The sequence below is a fragment of the Sturnus vulgaris genome, chromosome 5, assembly GCF_052056855.1.
Source record: "Sturnus vulgaris isolate bStuVul1 chromosome 5, bStuVul1.hap1, whole genome shotgun sequence".
Classification (NCBI taxonomy): Eukaryota; Metazoa; Chordata; class Aves; order Passeriformes; family Sturnidae; genus Sturnus; species Sturnus vulgaris.
Genome location: NC_142247.1, coordinates 22,665,956 through 22,683,875, shown reverse-complemented (window position 1 = coordinate 22,683,875; position 17,920 = coordinate 22,665,956). Strand labels below are relative to the sequence as shown.

The following is a 17,920-nucleotide window of genomic DNA, read 5'->3' as shown; positions in this document are numbered from 1 at the left end:
TTGGCTAACTTTGCTGTTATATACACCTACATGAGTTTTCTACAAAATCTTTACAATCATAAGTTTGAAAAAAGTTCCTTGACTTGCCCCAAATAGAAGACGGTGGGAATTTAAACTTGAAAAAATAACTAACAGGAGTATTTTGGGGAATTAACAGCTTTTGGTGGAAATGTACATTCTGGAATACTGGAACATCATTTCACATTCTAGTGTAATGACTGAAACAGCAGTTGCTCACCAAAATAGGAGTATGCATTCTGGATCCCTTTGAGCCCTTGCAAACGTAGTAGCATCTAACTATTCTGAACATCTTCATCTGCTTTCCTAGGCTGCCTCTCTTGCAGGGCATGAAGCTGAATCATGCTGAAAGAATGTAAGTATGATCATACAGAAAACTTTCTTCCTTCTTGGCAAAGGCACAGTCTTGCATTCAGTCTATGGCAACTGCTCAGGCACAGAATGAATACTGGCTTTTCCTGGTTTAAAGCTTTCAGTCTCTTGTATAGAGAATCAAGGTGTACAGTTCAAATACTTTGTGTGAAAAGCCTCCCAAAGCTTTTGACTTAAAATACAATAAAAAACACAAAGCCACTCGACAAATAAACCCTAGAAGACATATTTGTTATCTTTGACAATTTCAGTTTTACAAATACGGGATTTAACTTGACTTTCTCAGTTTTCCACAAGTTGGTTGCTCTGATGGCTGTTAAGTACAAAGCCTCTTCAGTTATGACCAAAGGTTGTTGAAAGATCTCCTGAAGGTAAGCCTGTATTTGGCAGATGTTTGTGGGGAAATACATAGCTTATTTTGAATACTGTGCTGGCAGCTACTGCATAGTGTTTTGTGCTATGTATTTTAGGAGAGAATCTGCAAAATGAACAATTTGCAAAGTTCAGATCCATGCAATAGAACCTGTCAAAGGATACATGAATCAGGCACAGAATGCATGAAATAGGAAATTCTTTGAAGTGATATTTTGGTGTAAACCAGGATTTTGTTTTGGACAACACTGCTTTAGAGATGGGAAGATTTCTCTATTCACTTGCCATATATTGGCCATGTTCTGATCAGTACAACAATTTAATTCATTGAGGACTATAATTCAAAAATCATTCTAATAAACAAGTGTTTTTAAAGAAAAAGAAAATTCTGGAAAAGGTACTTTTTGTCATATTTTAATATTCCCAAAAAATAATTCATTCTTAGCTTCTTTTGCCAAATCAACTAGGCTCTGTTCTAATAAATCTAGCAGTATATAGACATGAATTATGACTTGGTATGTCCTTCCTGTCTTCCTCCTTCCAGTCTGTCAAGGATGATTGTAAGGAATCAGTGAAGGACAGATGGGGTAAGATGTGCAGTTGTGGATTTCTATCTTGCCTTTTGATCTTCTCTTCTGCTTTCTTCTTCAAGATCTCACCCACTCTCAGTAAATTTTGGGAGTACTTTTTATATGGTAGCATCCTTTGGTACTGCAACCCAGAGCAACTCATAGGAGAGCTCTTTCAACAGGATATGTGGAAAGAACTGGCTTTGGAAAAATAAAGAATTAAAGAGAGACAGGTAGCTTTTTTTCCAAATCAGAAAAACAACAAAATTCAACAGGATGAGTTTATTGCAAAGTTTTTACTAAAGAATTACAAAAGAATTATCAGGCCAAATATCACCAGAACGGCTTGGCTGGTTACTTGGCCCATAAAGATTCTATAAAGCCCATCATGTCTTAGCTGAACATAGCTAAATTGATGCCATTATAAGAAATTAGTTTCTGATTTTCCCAGCCAGTCAAAAGTGACAGCATATGAAACTGCCTGAACACAAGAAAACACACAAAGAGGTTATAGGGAGTCTTCATCCTTGGAGACATTCAGAAGTCAGCTAGACACAGCCCTGAGCAATCTGCTGTAGCTGATGCTGCTTTTAGCAGGGCTTTGGAGTAGATAACCTGCAGAGGCCCTTCCCAACCTCAGTCATTCTCTGATCTTGAAATTCTTGAGCAGTAGGTGTAATTCCATTGGGTTTCTTCATTATCCTCATGGATATTATTCCTATACATAGATGGAATTCAATAAAGACATCAGTCACTGGAACGATCAAACCTGAGGCAAAGCAAGAAAGCTACTATTTTTTTTCTCTTTCCCTAAACTGTCCTGACCAAAAGGCTTGCTGACATTTGTCTGCTCTAATGCCTACTGTGATAGCAGAGCTTGGATCACTTCTGCCCTAGTAAACCTTTTTGAATGATGACTGGCTGTCTGTAGTTCATAGGAAAGCCCACAGACTCTAACATGATTTCTAGAAAGCTGCAAACCTGTGGAAATGAGCTTCTCCTCAAGGAGAGGATTTCTCATTCTGTTATTAGCCTCTTTCAGGTGTTGAAAGAAAAAAATTGTAGCTGATTCTAAGGAAAATTAAACTCCAGCTTATTTGAAAATTTATGTGGTTTCATTACCCTGCTCTCTACTTAGGACTCTCCTGAAAGAACATGATCCTTTTTCTCAAAGTTTCTCTCTCTTTTTTTCTGGTTTCAAGTGTTTAAGATCAGCTTCTATTAAAAAGTTCTCTTGCAGGCATATAAAGTCAATGAAATTTATATTATTCTAATGGATCAAGACAAAGAGCACTGAAAGGTATGTTTTTAGCCATAGAAGATTATAATTTACATGGAATTGAAAAGCTGACTTTTCTCCTTACCTTAGTTCATAGCGTGGTGGTGTTACAGGCTTTTATCTAATTGAGCAAAGTATTGGTGAAATTAAATGAAATGCCATATCAGTTCTGATCTTGCATACAAATGCTCCCTTCTTCTGCCTTGAGTTGCAGAAATATTTTGCTACACTTAAAGAACTTAGTGTCATATCAGAGCTGGATTCTCTTTTATTGGTTCACACATAATTGCCTGTAAAACTTCAATGCTAATGTAGGAAGGCATTGCGAAACTGCCATTCTGATCTTAAAAATGTTGTAATAGGAAAAAGTTTCAAAGAGTCCATGCATAACCTGCATAGTAAAACTAGCTGCTTGGCTGATCAAACGTTATAGTAATGAGATGATTCTACCCAAAATTTGACATTCTAACTATTGAAAAAATAGTTGAGTTTCTGCAAAACAGAAACATGTTTTTTTTGTTAGAAATAACACATTCCTTTTGAAACTAAAACACATTCAAAACAAGTATGTTTAGAAGATATGGGGAAGTGCCTACAACACTAACTTCCAATATGCTGTGTAATGGCTCTCTATCTTAAAGGTGCAGAAATCTTTAGAATTTTCATCTGTAGAGTCAATATATTGAAGCATGTTTCATTTCAAAAGTCTTCATAATTCAATAAAAGCTAACAGGAGGTTAAAAGTATTGAGTGGCCATTTTTAAACTTGGGATGCTCAGCCAATTCTGTAGGCATGTCAGTACTTGAATACAGTTATTATATCTTTAAATCTCACTGACTTCAGTCTTTATCAAAAGTGCCATAAACAGTCCAAGTCTGAATATCAACTAAAGATCAAATGTCATCTTGATACCAATCAACACAATCAGCATTTTACATATTTGAATGAAGAAGTGATACGGGCTTTTTGATCACTGGATGAGGAGAGCAAGCTGATAAAATACCACTTGAGATGATTTTCCATTGTTTTTTCTTCATTACTGTCCCCAAAGGCAATCAGCACAATCAACAGATCCCTCAGTGTTTGTTTTTCAAGGTCATGCTTCATCTCTGACAATCATTGTCAAAAAGACTGAAATACTGGGACACACTCATGCATGCTATCATATACCCAATTTGAAACATCACACTTGAAATCAATCCAAGTCCTTCAGTTCAGTCAGAGATAGCTATTTCCAAACTGACTACATTTGGGATTTTGCCAAATAAAACACAAGTGCTCCTGTGGCTTTCTTGCCTTGTTTTAGTCTTGTAAGTCTTGATGATTGTGCTGTAACTCAGAAATCAGCCTTAGTGGAAACTTCATGGAAAAATCTATTTAGGTGCTAAGCACCTTAATAAAATTATTCAGCTCAAGCGCTTTGCTTTTGTGTTATGAAATGAAAGGGTGTAGCCATTTCTAAGAAGGAAATTTGTTAATTTTCGGTTCATGCCTGTGGGTCTGCCAAGCTTTTGAACAAGCTTTGACACCTGTCAAGGAGGATCTCCTGGTGTTGGGGATCTCTTTTGCTATGCCAACAGGGAGCATAGACAAGTTCAACTTACAAGTATCTATACAGTCAGCCTTGTTGGCTTTACAGCAAAACTGTAGCTTTTATAATCAAACTGTTCCACCTCACTGCAGGGATGTGATTGGGTTGGAACGGAGCCTTTCACAGATATGTGGTGCTGGCCCAGGTTACTACTCCTCTCTTCCTGCAGTGTTCCCTCCCTTGTGCCATTTCAACAGCTTCTGTGACAGTGTGGTCAACCACACCAGAACGATTTCTGGGTAAACTGCTGCTGCAGGCTGGTGGTGTGGGGTGTTCTCTGCACAAAAAAACTCCAGCAAAGACATGCTCCCCCTGTGACTCGTGCTGCACAGTCTAGAGCTCAAGGAATAACAACCCAGGCACTGTAGATGAAGAAGTAGGAATTGAAAGGGGAGAGTAGAAAGAAACACATGAGCAAGGAGAAGGTTTTTGAAAACTTCTGGGGAAGAAAAGCAGGGTAACAGGATAGGAGTAAGAAGAACAAAAAACATGAATATACAAGTTGAAAAGCTTGTGTTTTAAAGCAGATTTATCTAGCTTGAGGTACTAATGTCAGGAGCACTACAAACTATGCCCTCTAGTTATGCTGGAGTATTTCAGTCACCTTTCCTTCTTGTTTTGGTTGGGAGAAGAACCAAAGAGGATCTGTGCTGTAGATCTGAATACCAAAATTTGACAACTGCTATGGATCACTAGGATTTCACATAAGTGATGATAGGTGTGAGGGAGCGTAACAAAACTAGAACACTGATGTAAGAAACTTAATCTTTTCATTTATTAAAAGATAATAAAAAAGTAGTTCTTATTTAAAATACAAAAATTAAACATGCATAACATAATTAAGTGGTGTGTCACAGTAAAATGTGCTTATCTGCAAGTGTTCATATATTTTTGGTGAAGACAAAGTTCCACGATTCTATTGAACACTAAGGCAGGAAAACTTCCTTGCAGCAGGAGTGATCTTGAAGGCAGCTCTTGTAGCAGTCATGTAAGACCCCTGTCTGGCGACAGCTGGGAAATTAAAAAAACAGTATCTATTTTATGGATGCAAAAATAAGCTGCTTATACTAATGACAGGCTATGTGCTTCAAAATATAAACCTAGTTAAATATGAACTCTCTTAAACTAGAGTGAAAGTAGCCAGCAAACAATTTCTAAGTAAGAATTAGGGAAAAAAATATAAAAAGAGCGCACAGAGTAAGTTAGAGCTCTCATCTCCAACAGACTTCCTTCTGATCATTTTAGCCTGAATTTAGCATTTTGTCTCCATTACAAAGATTGTATGGTGTGAAAACACTTGTTAGGTTGCAGCTTTACAGCATAGTGATGGAAAACTACCTGGATTTGTTCTGAATGGGCAGAAGCCACCAGACCACACTCCCTTGGCAATTCCTGCTACTGCACCTGCAAAAGTTGTGGCACCCAGGTATTCCTTGTAACTTAGAGAATTGCAGCAATTTGCTGCACATCTCATCTGCTACATGGTTCTGCAGCTAGGACCAGTCTCCACTGTACCTGTATTGCTAACTGCCACTGTAAAACAATTGCAACTGGATTGTGATGGAGATTCTGTATATAGTGTGTCCCTACACTGCAGCCTTGCAATTAGTAATGTGTAAGATGATAAAAACAGGTAACATTCTGTGATACAACAGAATGCTACTGGAAGCCTGAGGGGGTTTTTGAAAACTTGTTTGAATGAGAAAATGGGGAGCAAAAAATTCTTCCTGGCTTCATTTTGTGATACTAAGCAGATGCCTCTTTCTGCTTCATTCCACACTATGGTACATGGCTTGTTCAGCCTTTCAGGAGCTATCCTCTGAAATAGAACCTGCCATTATGCTCAGATCAGCATAAAATTTCATAATATTAAAGCCACTGCAAGAAGGGGTTGACACAAGCTGACACACATACAACTATGTATGGATACAGCCTTCCTGCAAGAGAGGAAAGGGAGTTTTAAAAAATAATGCGTAGAATGGATAAGGTATTTGCAGTTTGGACTTTCTACCCCCAAAATGACCCACTATGTGTGCATGCATTACCAGTGGAATAGGGCCTGTTGATTGGATTTTTACCATTTTATAAGCATGATTTGATAAGATGTAACATCACCACTCATTCTGGAATCAGACAAGTGTCTAGCTATCTCACCTATGGCAGCAGCTTTTGTACTTGATACAGGCACACAAGCAGAACAATGTATTTAATAATAAAGCAAGAGAGTCTGAAACTACTACCACTCCATTTTTCTCTGTGCTTCAGACACACAAGTAATATTCAAGAGAAAATCTATGTGGTAGCAGTAGGAAGCATCTGTGGCAGTTCATCATGTTGTGGGTTTGCCAACTGTCATGCTGGAAAGTTCTTCCTGTCCAAGAAGCCAGGGTTGCAACAGAAAAAAAAAATAAAAAGAGTACACACGCAGGCTTTCCTTGTCCAGACACAAGTCCCTGCTCTACTTTGGTATAATAATGATAAATACAGGTGTAATTTGCAATGCTGTCTCTCATATCTTCTCGGCATCTATCCTGAAATGAAGCAGCTGCCACAGCTGCCTGACTCCTGTCCCACTGCAGCTAAGCTAAGAGAAGCAGTGTCTCCTAGTTCTTTTAAACATACTAATAAAAGTCTGGTTCAGCCCTAGTAAAATAAACTGGTGGCTCGGTCCTTAGATAGATGCCACAAAGCAGCAGCAGAGGAGAGAGCAGTGAGACTCCTAAATCAGCTCACAAGTAATTTCTGGACCAGTCATGAGATACAGAGTCAAGGATCATTTTAGAAGATGCATGGGTGGCGTGGAGCTGGGAGACCTGCACTATGACATTGCCAAGCAAATGTTTGGCACAGCCCTATGCTAAGCACCTGCAGTCTCTGGGGGGTCAGACCTCACCCTTCAGAAAGCAATTAGCAGAAGAAATTAACATCAAGGATGTTGTAGCTGCAGCTGTTCAAGCACCATTAGGTTCCTTATTCTTCAATAATTGTGGCATATTACTTTTCCTCACTTGTTTTTGTAATTACAATTGTTATAATTTGTCTTACTTTGTACCTGGCAGTTGCAGACATTGGTTTCAAACACTTATTTTAGCTTTACTGCTATTGGAAGATTGCTGTTGAAAATGTGCATTCTAAAGAAACTAATTTTATGGAGGATTTGAGAAAAATCAGAAGCAGGATTAATGTCTAGCTCACAATTCTTATTTCAGTGCTCCAAGAAATTACTAGTGTGCTTCCAGGGAATACCTACCCCTGAAAATTACGTATCAATAAAATTCAGAGTTATAAGAGTTTTTTTGTTTTTCTTCTAATAGGTTACTTGCTTCAATTACCTATAAACATGCATAACATGGTTCCACTTGGCCAGTTACATTTTATCCTGAAAATTTACGTGGGTTCTGATACCAAGAGTTCATTTTTCTAGTTAGATTTCTTATTCTAGATTCCTTGCTCTGGTTTATTCTATCCCCTAGATCATTCTCCTTTAGGTGAAATGTTCGCCTTGTAATACATACCTAAAGAGACACTTTACCAAAGTAGGCATCTCCATAAAATTCACCAGTTTTTATTGATTCACCTTTGCAGTTAGCATCCACATTATAGCAGATGAATGATCCTATTATAAGATGTACTAAATGAAGATGCCCTAAATCATTCTATATAGCACCTTCTTAAGCATTAATAAATTTGTACTAATTTTTGCTATGGTGTACTACATTCTTCCAAAATTGTTCTAGCTCTTGCAAACTCAGACACAGGAATAGTTCTTGATTTTTAAATGCACATTATTAAACAATTTGCTAAATTAGCTTGATTCCAATACATTGAATTTTGCAACATGACAGGTATTGTATGGCAAAGAGACACTATACTACATATATATTTAGAAAAAAACCTGCTTTACTTATTTTTAGAAAAGCTGGATGTAAGTGCATCGAAATTAAAATATATTTACCAACATACCCATGTTACTTGCAACACAGGAAACTTTCCTGGTATTGATCATCCATTAAAACATTAGGAATAAAAAGGAAGATGGTCTTTAAATTTGGAATTGCATATGAGTATTCATCCACATAGTGATGCTACTGGTATAAAACCCCATAATAGAATTATCCCAGAAAATGTAATAGTAAAACCTGTTTAATTATCTAAAAAACAATCAGTCACTGCAAACTTTCTGAGATTCAAATAATATAGAGGCCAAGAGTTATAGTCTGACATTTCAGGTAACACTAAGAGACTTACATGGAGCTCAAAGCATGCTGCATATTACTCTGTCAATGTTTTTATTGTGCTGTTTGGGTACTAAGGGAGAAACATTAGGGATTTAATCTCCATAGTCATTAGAAAGATATATATCTTTTACACAGAAGCATCTAATTAAAAGGAACAAACAAAAAAGGACCTTTGTATAACACACCCAATTTTATACAAATTCTAATGACTCTAGGTTCTTTGGCAGAGTAACTGTCACTCTCAGTTTCTAATCCAGATGGTTATGTTTTAAAGTGCTGGTCTTGAATTATGCAGTTTTCTTTCACACGTGTTTCCCTTCAGGCATCAGTAATAAGAGATAAGTTCTCTTATTTATCCTTCTTTTCACATACAATCCCTACACTGAAAAAGGAAAAATCTCAATCATCTATTAGCATGAATAGACCACTCATTATTTTTGTGGCCCTCTTCTGGACCTGCTCCAACAGATCCATGTTCTCCTTATGTTGGGTGCCCTAGAGTTGGACACAGCACTCCAGGAGGGGTCTCATGCAAGGAGAGCAGATGGGGAGAGTCACCCTGCTCGATTCAGTGGCCACCTGACTTTTGAAGCAGCCCAGGGTACACTTCTGGGCTGGGAGTGCACACTGCTGGGAGTGATGTCCAGCTTCTTATCCATGGGTAATGCCAGTACCTTCTCCACTGCTTTCAATCCATTCATCCCTCAGACTGAATTGATTGATACTGGGCATTGCCTCAAGCCAGGTGCAGGACAATTTTAAACTTCATTATGCTTGTACATACCAAGTCCTCAGGCCTGTCAAGGTCCTTTGGATGGCATCCCTTACCCTATATCCGATTGAATCACTCAGCTTGGTGTCACCCACAAACTTCCTGAAGGTGCACTCAATCTATGCCATTAGTAAAGATATTAAATACTATAGGCCCCAAAAGAGACCCCTGGGGGGAATACTACTCAGCACTGGTTGCAGCCATACAATTCCTTGCCATCTAATAGTCTATCCATCAAATCCCCATCAATTTGGAAGCAAAAGCATTGGAAGGGACAGTATTAGAGGCTTTACAGAAGTTAAGTGGCCTCACTTACCTTTCTGTTGTTCCCCTGATGCAGTCACTCCATCATAGGCAGCCATAGATTAGTTGGGCATGATTTGCTCTTGGGAAAGCTGTGCCAGCTGTCTCTAATCACCTTCATGCAATCACCTCTCATGTGCTTTGACATAACTTACAGCAGCACCTGCTCCATGATCTTGTCAGGCACAAAGGTGAGGCTGACTGGCCAGCAGTTCCAGGGTCTGGGTGTGATAATCCCTTCCCTCCAGTGCCTGGGACAGTTACAGGTAGTCAGTCACTGAATGGTAGTCACAGCCTGATTATCATCACTTTTCAAACATGATGGAGACGTGGCTCAGCCATTACGCCTGCCAATTCCTTCAGAACCCCAGGATGTTTCTTAGACTAATACACACATACGTATTCCAAATCATCCTTGTATTTCAAATTGTTATGTACCTACTTGATATTCTTTTCTCTTCCAGTCTCCTGCTGCTGTTGGCAAACAGACTTTAATGAGATTTTGATAAGAAAATTTCAACAGAAGCAAAAAAACCAACACTACTCCACAAGTTATTTTATAGGTTTAATATTTATTTTCATAACCATTTTGATGGAGGAGAAAAATGTAGGATCAGAGGTTAGAAAGACCATAAGGTATACTAGTTCCAAAACAGCAAGACAGCCTGCAATTAAATCTTTGTGCCCTTGGACTACATTCTCTTCCTGCATGTAGGCTGGTGAATATCCAACACCACAGTGGCAAAGCAGATCTCACACTCCCCTCTAGTGACAGAGTGTGACCTCCTGAGGCCTCTCAGCAGCCTGGACAGCTCTGTTGCTAACACAGCTGCTCCTAATAGGATCCTACATAGCTACAGCTGGAGTTCTTAGTTTTATTTTAAAGTAGGATTAACACTAAGTTAAAATACCTCATTTTAGACATGAAAGAATTTTTGGTGGGCTACTATATTGCTAGTATATTTGCCCCTTGTGCTCATATATTGCTTTACATCAGTTATTATTATGAAATCATTTGAAATTGGTGTAATAAATGTGTGCATTGCAGCATACATGCACTGAAGTTATCATATTTGTCCATATGTCCTTGAATTCTACACATCCTTTTACTAATTCTTTTCCTGCAGTGACCATGTCAGCACAAGCCTGGAATTACCATCTTAAAGTGTTCTTCTCTAGATATAATTTTTGTTTGGACATATACTACCTTAACACAGTGCCTGAAAAAAAAAAAAAAAAAGTCTCCATAGCTGCTGAAACAGCAGCCTGCTGACACATGATGCTTGGAACATATTTTCTGAGGCACCATTTATCATTGTCATCACAGTGCACAACAACTTATTACAGTAAGTTGCTCTTCCATATCACAACCTTAAAAAGACAATGCCAACTCATAATTGTATTACTAGGAGTTAAAAGAATCTTAAAATAATTCTAAAAATAAAATCTATATATACTAATGAGGGAACATAATCAACATAAAAACTATTACCTGCCAGCTTTAAAACTACATCGCTATAGCTAATTACATGGCTGCAGTAAAGGAATACTTTGCTTACTAAGAGCATTTGAGAGTCCTCAAAGCACTCTTAGGAGTGAGGAGATACAGCAAGAAACAGACTAACTTTGTAAGCCCCACAATTTGAGAAACACTCATCTATCAATCTGTAGAAAGAGGGAAGCCATGCTCCTCCTCCCCAAAATCACAGCCCTTGCTTTGCTTTATGCCTATCACCTGGCAATTTATAGTCCAGGAATTTTGTGGGCAGGTAGAGACTCCAGTTTATTGCTAGCATACCAAAATTAGCAAAATCTACTGAGATGCTGGAAGCATAGCAGCTCTAAAGAAGGGAAAAGGATTCAGTACGACTGGGAATTGTCATTCAGCTCAGTTTCTAAAAAAGGTAATATGTTTTTGACCACTGGGCTTTAAGAGCTCCCAGAACAGATCCAAACCCAAAAAAAAACAAGGTACAAGAAATACTGAAAATACGCAGCACACAATTAAAGCAGTAGAGATGGTTCTTTCATTCAGGAGATGAGAAGAGACAGAATAAATTAAGATCACATGAAGTTTGGTACTAGCCCAGAGGGACAGAATCTAAATGTAGTATCCCTGATGAGACATCATTCACAGCTGAAAAAAAACCCGGCAGAAAGAAGACAGTTGGAAAAAAAGTTGAGAAGGGCGGGAAGACTTTAATAATTGTTAATAGGTCAAATGTAGTTTAACTAGTTAACTTACTGTTCCTGCAGTGGTTTAGAGCACAGAACATTTGAGCTTTATCATTACCAACTTTTTAAAATGCCACATTTTACTCTTCGATCTAAATCACAGGGACTAAAAGAAAAGGACGGGAGGGTGAGCTGTGTAGAAAGAAAAAAACCAAACCAAACCATCAAAACAAAATTCCATCAATAAGCCAAACCAAAACCAAATAACGGCAAAAAATCTGTAGCTTTTGCTAGGTCCAAGTAAATGTGTTTATTCCACCACTTATATTCTTAAAAGGGTTTCATATTGTGAACCAAAAAATGGCAAATTATCAGCCTACATAACCTCAATGTGAGGAGTGCTGGTAGATTTTCATGGAAACGGCCTTATATACTTGTGACAATCCTACTTTTTTCACCACGTCCAAAGTTATTATTTTAAATGTGCATTTCATGGTTAAACATAATTTATTGGAACTGTCCTATAAGTGACAATTCTTATATGTTGGCCTAATTACTGACCTGATTCTGTAGATGTAAAAGTTTAATGTCAGAACAACCAGTAAAAAACAGACTGGATTTAAAAAAGAAAGCAAGGGTAGTTGCAGTATGAGTTATTTCTTCAGGAACACTCGCATATCGAATGACAGCTTTGACATCACAGCCCTTTTTGCTAACTGCTGTCAACCCTGTTTTTATCAGCATAACTATGGGAGCAGTACTTTTCCAGAGAGCTTGGTTCCCTCACCCAGCTTTCCATGAAGCTGCATAAACATTCACAGCACTACTAACTCCAACGTTGCAGCGTTGGAGTTTTCTTAACTTTTAAGGTAGGTATAGGTTTTTTGAGCATTAAAGGTCTATTAAAAGACCACTCTGTATGAAACAGATGCGAGTGCCAACTTAGAAATCTCGAAAGTCTGACCAAAAAAAGAAACAGCTGAAGAAAAAGACAGGAATTCAAACTACCTAAAGTAGCATAATATAACATCAGCCTAAGACTTTAAACACAGCTGCCCTGCAGGAATTTGTAAGTCACAAAACCGAGGCAACATGGCCCAGACTCTTTCACTAACTGAGCATCCCATCTATATCTGCGGCTCCACCGAACCATGCCCGCTACTGAGAGCTCAGCCCTCCACAACCCCTGAGCCGCCCTGTCCCGAACAAACTCGGCGAGTTTAATTTCCCCATCCCGACTGGAAAACCCCGGCGCTCCAGCCGCGCCAGGCCGGTGTGGCTGCGGCTTTAAGTGCCCGCGGTGCGGCTCCGCCCCGCGCAGCGCGGCCGCGCATGGGCGGACGGCGAGCGGCGCTCTTGGCGCGGCGCATGAATCCGGGGCTCGGCCGGCCGCGCCTGGAGCGCGGGGCTCGCACGGGCCGCTCCGCCCATGGCCTCCCCGCTGGTAAGGGCTCGGCCACGGCCCCCGCCGGCGGCCGCGGCAATCAGGATGGCGGGCAGGCGAGCCGCGGCCGGCGGGTATCGTCCGGCGCCGAGGGCTGCCCGGCCGCCGCCCCCGCTGGTGGAAACGCTCCGGACGCCGGGACCGGCGGCTCCCCCGCCGCGCGCGGGGCGTTAGCGGCCCCTGAGGGGCGGGGGAGGGCAGGGCGAGCGCGGCCGCCCCCGCCCGCAGCCTGACGGTGCGCACCCTCTCCCCAGGAGGACCCCATCCTGATCCGGCCTTTCCACGGCCACACGGCGGCGGTGACGGGCGTCGCCTTCAACGCGAACGCGGCGGGGATGGGTGAGTGCGGGGCCGGGCGCCGTTTGCTTTCCGGGCGGGGCAGCCCGCTCCCTCCTCCCTCTTCCCTCCCCGCAGCCGCCGGGCTGTTCCGGGTGCAGGTCCGGGCGCGGAGGCGGGGCGGGTTCCCGCGCCTTCGGGCGGGCTGAGGAGTCTCTGCCCCTTCCTTAAGCGACAACTTTTTGAGCAAACCACAAGGCGGGAGGAGGGGTTTGTCCCGCGGAGAGAGAGGAGGAGGAGGAGGAAGTAAGTGAGGGGAGCGCCGCGGCCGGAGGGGCAGGGGGCTGCTCCGTGCCTCCGCTGCCGCCCCGCTCCCCCGCGGTCTCCCTGGAATCTGCCGGGCCCACCACGGAGGGCTGGCTGCAAACTCTGCCGGCGGCCCGAGCCCGAGGCTGGGAGTGCCTGCAGCCCCCTCCGCCCCTGGGCGCGGGGAGAGCCGGCAGGAGTTCACGGACACCTCTCTGCTAAGGAGTTGCTTTTAACTACCTAAGATGAGGATCCGTCTGGCGAGAAGATGGACGTGGGTCCGCAAAAGCTGCGTGTTTCTCGGCTTCTTAATGATCGCTTACTTTGTGGTCGAGCTATCGGTTTCTTCCTTCGGTGCCTCCCTCGCCGGCAAGAGCATCACTAAAGGGAAATGGGAGAGGCGCTTTTCTGACAGAGCAGAAGCAGCTGTCGATTTGGCTCGTCCAGTTTATGACAAACCCCCACCCGATCCTTATGCTCCAGGAGAATGGGGTAAGCCCTTTCGCCCACAGCTGAGTCCTGAGGAAAAGAAGCAGGAAGAAGAGCTGATTGAGAAGTATGCAATAAATATTTATTTAAGTGATAAAATTTCTCTCCACCGGCACATTGAAGATAACCGACTGAGTGGTTGTAAATCTAAATCTTACAACTACAGAAGACTGCCCACGACATCTGTTATAATTGCTTTCTACAATGAAGCCTGGTCAACGCTACTGCGGACGATACATAGTGTGCTTGAAACATCACCTTCAGTGCTTCTGAAAGAAATTATACTGGTGGATGATCTGAGTGATAAAGTGTATTTGAAGGCTGAACTCGAAAAATACATAAGCAGTCTGAAAAGAGTTCGCTTGATAAGAACCAACAAACGAGAAGGATTGGTTCGTGCACGCTTGATTGGCGCTACCTTTGCTACTGGTGATGTTCTCACATTCCTGGATTGTCACTGTGAATGTGTTTCCGGCTGGCTGGAACCACTGCTCGAGAGGATTGCTGAGAATGAGACTGTTATTGTTTGTCCTGTCATTGACACCATTGACTGGAAAACATTTGAATATTACATGCAAACGGCAGAGCCCATGATTGGGGGGTTTGACTGGCGGCTGACGTTCCAGTGGCACTCGGTGCCTAATCACGAACGTCTCAGGCGCAAATCTGAAACCGACCCAATCAGATCCCCAACTATGGCTGGTGGCTTGTTTGCTGTCAGCAAAAAGTATTTTGAGTACCTGGGAACCTATGATACAGGAATGGATGTTTGGGGAGGGGAGAACTTAGAATTATCATTTAGGGTTTGGCAGTGTGGAGGCATGTTGGAAATTCACCCATGCTCCCATGTGGGCCATGTGTTTCCAAAGCGTGCACCCTATGCTAGACCAAATTTCCTTCAGAACACGGCACGTGCTGCTGAGGTGTGGATGGATGAGTTCAAAGATCACTTTTATAACAGAAATCCTTCAGCAAGGAAGGAAAACTATGGAGACATTTCTGAAAGAAAGATTCTTAGAGAGCGTTTGAAATGCAAGAGTTTTCACTGGTATTTAAAAAACATATTTGCTGAGTTGCACGTACCAGAAGATCGTCCTGGCTGGCATGGTGCTATCCGCAGCACAGGAATACCTTCGGAGTGCCTTGACTATGTCTTACAGGAACATAATCCTACCGGCTCTCACCTTTCTCTCTTTGGTTGTCATGGTCAGGGAGGCAACCAATTTTTTGAGTATACATCAAATCAGGAGATTAGATTTAACTCTGTAACTGAGTTATGCGCTGAAGTCCCTGAGCGCGAAGACTTCATAGGTATGAGGAGCTGCCCAAAAGATGGATCTCCTATCCCAGAAATTATTATCTGGCACTTCAAAGAAGATGGGACTATTTATCATCCTCATTCAGGGAAGTGCATTACTGCTTATCGTACGACTGAGGGGCATGCTGATGTGCAAATGAGAACTTGTAATGCTGGAGATAAGAATCAAATTTGGAAATTTGAGAAATAATCACTGCTGGTTGTCTAAGTCAAATGGACTCTCATCTCCAAGCCTTTTACATGTGTGAGCAGATAGCAATGTTTGATTGAATACCTTGGAATGTTTTCAGTTGTGTTATAGTGGTGTAGAAACTGTTTACTGTGATGAACTGTATGGAAAGCAAAAGTAAATAGTGCTGTTTGGTTTCTAAAACATGGATTAGAGGATCTAATGCCTTTTATTTTTGTAAAATTTGGATCCATTATTACTTTGCTCAGTCTTGATTATGGTAAAACAAAGGCTTCTGAGTGGACTGAGGAGGGATTTTTTTCATCTTAAAATTATGCAATAAATCCTGCAAGATAATGCTACATATAAACAAAAAAAAATTTACTTACAGAGTAAAAGTTAAGGTTCTTGCAGTGGTATTCGCTGACCTATGTTGCAGATACATTATAAAATATGTATCTTAACACCGCTAGTAATGCTACAGTAGCATGTTACTGAATGGATATTGATGTGGAAAGTCGAATCTAAGCCTTGTAACAGTCTGCATTTTTCTGGTAAGGTACATGCTGTTAAGGGTACTATATTATATAGAAGGACAGGAAGTTTATTTATTAGAAGGGCTTTGGCACTGCTTTGCAGTCTTGTACCAATTGTAAAAATTTTACCCCGTGGGGCTTAGTCAGGAGCTCTCATGCATTTAGAGGAGAGTGTAGTAGCAGTGGAACCAAAGACATGCTGGTGATATCAAAAATGGAAGAAATAGGGATGTCTACAAGTGAGAATTTTGTTTAAAGGTAACGGAGGAGGAAAGAAACCACAAAATTGCCTTAGCTACTGCTGTTTATTAGCTATATATTTAATATATACATTGCCTCTGTGTAAGCTTTTCCATGTTCAGCCCCACATCCTAGGGACACAAAAGTTATGTAATTTAGACCATGTTTGAGTTTTTTGTTGTTTGTTTTTTGTTGTTTTTTTTTTCATTTGGTCTGTCAGCAAGGTAGAGGAAGGTAACATAGAGGAACATTTGGACTGTTATATTTTTTGTGTTTTGGCAACAGCTGGCATGGGTCAGCCCTAGGAAGAGTTTTGAAATAATACGGCATAAGGTGCCTCTTTCTAGTCAAAACAATACCACTGGAGACCTTGGGTAAGGCTGGGAAGCTGAAGCCTCTTACATGAGGGTAATTGAAAAGACAAGGAACAGCTTGCAGGAAACTAAGATTTGTTGGTAAGGAAGTTCACGGAATTACTTGTCTAATTTTTTTTCAGTTGTGTTGAGTTTTTTGAAGAATACTGATTCTTGAATCATGTCACTAATCTGTTTTGATTATGCTTATAGATGGTAGATGTGATAGATATATTGTGTACTTGAAAAGAAGTCTTGTGTTAGTATCTGTATTTTAGTTTCATAAGATTTAAGTTGAACATTTTTCTTAATGTGTTGGGCATTCCAGCTGTTTGGTTATTTTCACTGAAGTGATAAATGTTCTTTAGTAGCCATAGTGTAGTGAGTCTTTACATGGGACTGGTAGGTAGAAACTAAAATTAGTGAGCACTAGGAATCTGGATACTTGAGGAATGTGGTAGTGTTAGTAGGTAGAAGGGTTAAAAAGGGACAAGTGAGACTTAGTGTAGTTGAAGTTTTGCCAAAAATAAAGGAAGAGTAAGTTAGAACATATTCTTGAATCTTAGTGACTTGAAAGCTTTGAGAGGTTTGGCTGGAAGCAGGTTAAGGTAGAAGGTGAACAGAAGAAAATTTGGAGCTGGGAATGCAGCATTGAAGCATAAAAATGCTTGCCACTGTGTGGCATGGATTCTTTTAAGACTTTAATTTATTTTTAGGCAGTTATTTGGAATTTGATTTTTTTTTCCCTTTTTATCTTCCTTTTTTTCCCCTGAGTTGTTTTTTTTTGTTGTTGTTGGGATTTTTGTTTGTTAAAAAAAAGGGAACTTTTTACTACATAAGGGAAACATTCCTGAAAATTTGCATTCCACTTTGCAGCAGGAATTCTTTTGTAGACCTGCAAGTTATGAACCATTTATCAAATTTTAAAAGGGACTGTACTGGGACAATAAATTATATAAAGTATGTGCTTTTGTGAAAAGTTTGCTGTAGACTGTTAAATTCAATAGAAATGACAGGAAAAAGGCCTAGGTTCTCCTATGTGACAAATCATAAATAGTATGTGCAATGCATGTTTCTTCAGATGAAAGTAATTAAATGG

The 17,920-nt window shown here is 40.7% G+C and overlaps 2 protein-coding genes across 3 annotated transcripts in view; both read left to right on the top strand.

The window, feature by feature from the left end:
* The first annotated feature begins 13,381 nt into the window (after positions 1 to 13,381).
* POC1B (POC1 centriolar protein B) overlaps positions 13,382 to 17,920 on the top strand; it is a 44,713-nt gene continuing 40,174 nt past the window's right edge. For both annotated transcript variants that reach the window (XM_088165042.1, XM_014888991.2), the window contains exon 1: positions 13,382 to 13,473. In XM_088165042.1, the coding sequence (XP_088021168.1) occupies positions 13,470 to 13,473 (4 nt within the window). In that variant the 5' untranslated portion in view covers positions 13,382 to 13,469. The remainder of the gene's footprint in view (positions 13,474 to 17,920) is intronic.
* On the top strand, positions 13,854 to 15,855 carry GALNT4 (polypeptide N-acetylgalactosaminyltransferase 4). Its single transcript, XM_014888969.2, has one exon. It carries the CDS (start codon positions 13,962 to 13,964, stop codon positions 15,711 to 15,713), a length of 1,752 nt encoding a protein of 583 aa, XP_014744455.1. The 5' UTR covers positions 13,854 to 13,961; the 3' UTR covers positions 15,714 to 15,855.